At 44.3% G+C, this 3,577-nt stretch overlaps 1 protein-coding gene across 1 annotated transcript; it reads left to right on the plus strand.

Annotated features, from left to right (window-relative positions):
- Positions 1–358: 358 nt before the first annotated feature.
- LOC129741321 (mucin-2-like) lies at positions 359–3,576 on the plus strand (the record flags this gene model as incomplete). Its single annotated transcript, XM_055733042.1, has 2 exons — positions 359–1,009; positions 1,077–3,576. Coding segments are annotated over exons 1-2 (2,577 nt in total), but the record flags the coding sequence as incomplete, so codon positions are not given.
- Between the last annotated feature and the right edge of the window lies 1 nt (position 3,577).

The raw sequence follows: 3,577 nt of genomic DNA on the forward strand, positions 1-3,577 counted from the left end.
TAAATAAACATAACTCCGACTCAAGAAGTTAATCGAAAGCACATTGAATGTCCTCACAAACATTGAATCCTGGCGCGTCTGGCACCGCTGATCCATTTGAACGATTCACAAAAATATCGGAAATCAAAGGCCCAATACGATTTCGAATATCACCAGACGACGTACGGGCGGATGGGCGGACGGGAAAAAATGTACGGTTCCGGGTGGGTAATATTTCAATTATCCATCCCAGCCATTGCCCATGCTGCCGGTCCATTATTCCTGTGCTACCTCTATGCTAATTACGGTTGTCGCTTGTATGCATGAAGGTGATGGCTTTTCGGGCTCTGCAAATCTTAGTCCCGATTCGGCAGCCGGCCGTAAAAGATTACCTTCGAGAAGCCAGCCAGAACCCAGGTGGAAGTGTCGCCCATCTGTCGTGGCGGGGGTTGACGATCCTCCGATTCGAGTGGTCGCCGGCAGTTTGAGTGCAATCTTGCAAGGATTTTTAAAGAGCCGGCCGGGTCTGAACTTTGACGCCGTTGCTGTCGGGTGACTTTCGGGTTGTTGTCATGAATGAAGGACAACACAGAATATTGCGTTAGCTGAATCACTTGCTGCCTGGATGGGCGGAACTTTCTCGGTTGATAATGATCTTTGTCATCTATGGTTTTGCCGAGAATTCGATAGATTTGTTCGACGATTTTATTGGGGGTTGCATTTTGCCACTCCTTTGGGAAGTATCATACGATAAGGGCGGATTGGCGATAAATGCATTTTGTCGGGGTGGTTTAGAATCACCTGAAGTGGCTTATTAAAGGTCTGTTTCGGATGGGAAGTGCATTTAGTTGTTGCAAAACGATACGGGTGTCAACATTGTCTACTCGAGTGCCCTTCCAATGTTTAGTCAGAACCAAACTGTGATCGAATAGTTTTACTTTGTAACGGATAAGATGCAGGTTTTCGTTTTAGTTTTGGCTCAACTGAGCTTAGTTGTTCTAATCAGTTCGTCTCCACTATTCTACGACAGGTGTGTGTGCTCCGAAAAAAGGGAAGAATATACAATTTAATTGATTTATTTTTATATCATTCAACAGTCGACCAACAGCGGTGGTGAATAGGTTAGATTTTTCTGATTCAACGATTGATGGTGATCGAATAAGTACACTTTTGGATGATGACGCAGAAGAGAATGAAGTGGGTGTAAACTCAGCTACTAATGAAGAAGAAAACGATGTGAATACTCCTCATGGTGAAAATGAAAATGGATCAAACAGTTCTAATGATGGAGAAAAAGTTACAAAAAAACCAAGTATTTCTAAACCTCCTAAGGAAGTGAATGAGAGCGAAATCATAAAGAGTGAATCTACAACAGAAACTAACACAGGTTTTTCAAAGACTTCTAAGAAAATACCAGAGAAAGGAACCACGGGATTTGAAATAACTACGCTGCGTTCCACTGTTGTAGAAGAAACAGAATCTGAGTTAGATAAATTACAAACACTTCATACAACGTTGAGAGAGACGATTGCAACAGAAAATCCTTCTTCCGATACAACCGTTCCTCAAGCTACTACAATACCATCGCAACCGTCGGGAGCAGAGGAGACGACTTCAGCAAACACCCTACAAACGATTACACCATCGACTGAAACTGCACCCACATCAGGGACAGAACAGCCTACCACTGAACCAGTTTCTGAAACTACGAAATCTCCAGTAACGGAAACAAACGCAACTGGCGGAGGAGCAACGATTACGGATTCTTCAGTTGAGACAACCGAGCGTTCCTCGCCTACTACATCACTAGTGTCGAGTACAGAAAAAATGACAGTTGAAAACCCCTCTCTTGTTACAGAAACTTCCACCGGAATGGGATCAACTGGAACGGATACCTCAATTACTCCGGAAGAATCAAATCCCCCAACATCAGGGGAATCCACAGGAACTACTGAAGAAACTGACACGATCGAAAGTTCCACTGCTACTATACCGCCAGATACAACAACTACCAGTTCAGAAACTACTACTGATAATGATGTGAATGTATCAGAATCTACACCGGAAGAGACAACTCAAACAAGCACGTCCCAAACGACAGACTCAATGATAGTTACGGAAACGGTCTCCACAATCGATCCAGCAGAAACAACTCACACAACATCCAGGATAGGTACAGAAGAAACAACGGAACCAGCAACTGATAGTTCTACCGCTTCTACACTACCAGGGTCGAGCACCGAAACAACGTCAATTGAGATAACGGATTCTTCGACTGAAAGTACGGTAGTCACAAGTGAACCGCAAGAAACGACTCAAATAACAGCTGAAGTGGGTACAGAATCAACTGAAGTCACAACTTCAGCAGCTGGTACTTCCACAACATCTGCATCGACAGAGACAAGTTCAAACGCTATTTCCACTACAGAAACGACACTAAATACTGAAACGGTCTCCACAATTGAGCCAGAAGAAACAACTCAAACAACACCTGGGATGAGTACTGAATCAACTGAGGAGACAACAGCAACAACAATAGCAGATAGTTCCATGGTTACTACACCGGATGAGTCGAGCGTTGCAACGGCACCAAGTGAGAGCACAGTTTCAACGACGGAAGTAACAACAATCACTGAACAATCGACCTCAACAAATGAACCTGAAGAGACAACCCAAACAACATCTGGTGTGGGTACAGAGACAACTGAGGGTACTACTTTCACAACAATTGAAAGTTCCACGATATATACAACAGATGCGTCAAATACCGCAACGGAACCAACTGAGAGCACAGTTTCTACGACGGAAATGACGACAGTCACAGAAACGGTTTCCACAATCGACCCGGAGGAGACAACTCATTCAACACCTGTATTGGGTACAGAGACAACTGAGGAGCCAACTTCAACAACAGCTGAAAGTTCCACGATTTCTACATCAGATGCGTCAAGTACCGCATCGACTACAATAGAGGGCACAGTTCCAACAACTGAGACGACCATAGTTATTGAAACGGTTTCCACAATCCACCCGGAAGAGCCAACTCAAACAACATCTGGAGTGGAAACGGAGACAACCGAAGAGGCAACTATAACAACAACTGAAAGTTCCACGGTTTCTACATCGGATGCGTCAAGTAGCGCAACGGCACCGATTGAGAGCACTACGGAAACGACTTCAGTTACTGATACGTTCTCGACAATTGAAACAGGAGAAACGACTTATACAACACCAGTTGTGGGTACTGAGCCAACTGATGAGACAACTACAACAGAAGCTGGTAGCTCTACGACATCTCCACCCCATGAGACAAGTACCGAGACAATAACAAGTGAAAGCACATCTTCAACTTCAGAGACCACGATAGTTACTGAAACTATTTCTACAACTGAACCACAAGAAACAACACCAGCTCATGAGACGACAACTGAAACGTCCACAGCTACTGCATCTCAAGACCCGAGTACCGAAACAAGCAATACAGAAACTACAACATCTGATGGAGTTACTGGTACAGATATATCAACCACGATTCAACCCGAGATTACAAGCGGGGAGACAACATCCGAAGCGGTTAGTGTTTCAACGACGGTATCTC

Source organism: Uranotaenia lowii, chromosome 2 (assembly GCF_029784155.1).
Source record: "Uranotaenia lowii strain MFRU-FL chromosome 2, ASM2978415v1, whole genome shotgun sequence".
NCBI lineage: Eukaryota > Metazoa > Arthropoda > Insecta > Diptera > Culicidae > Uranotaenia > Uranotaenia lowii.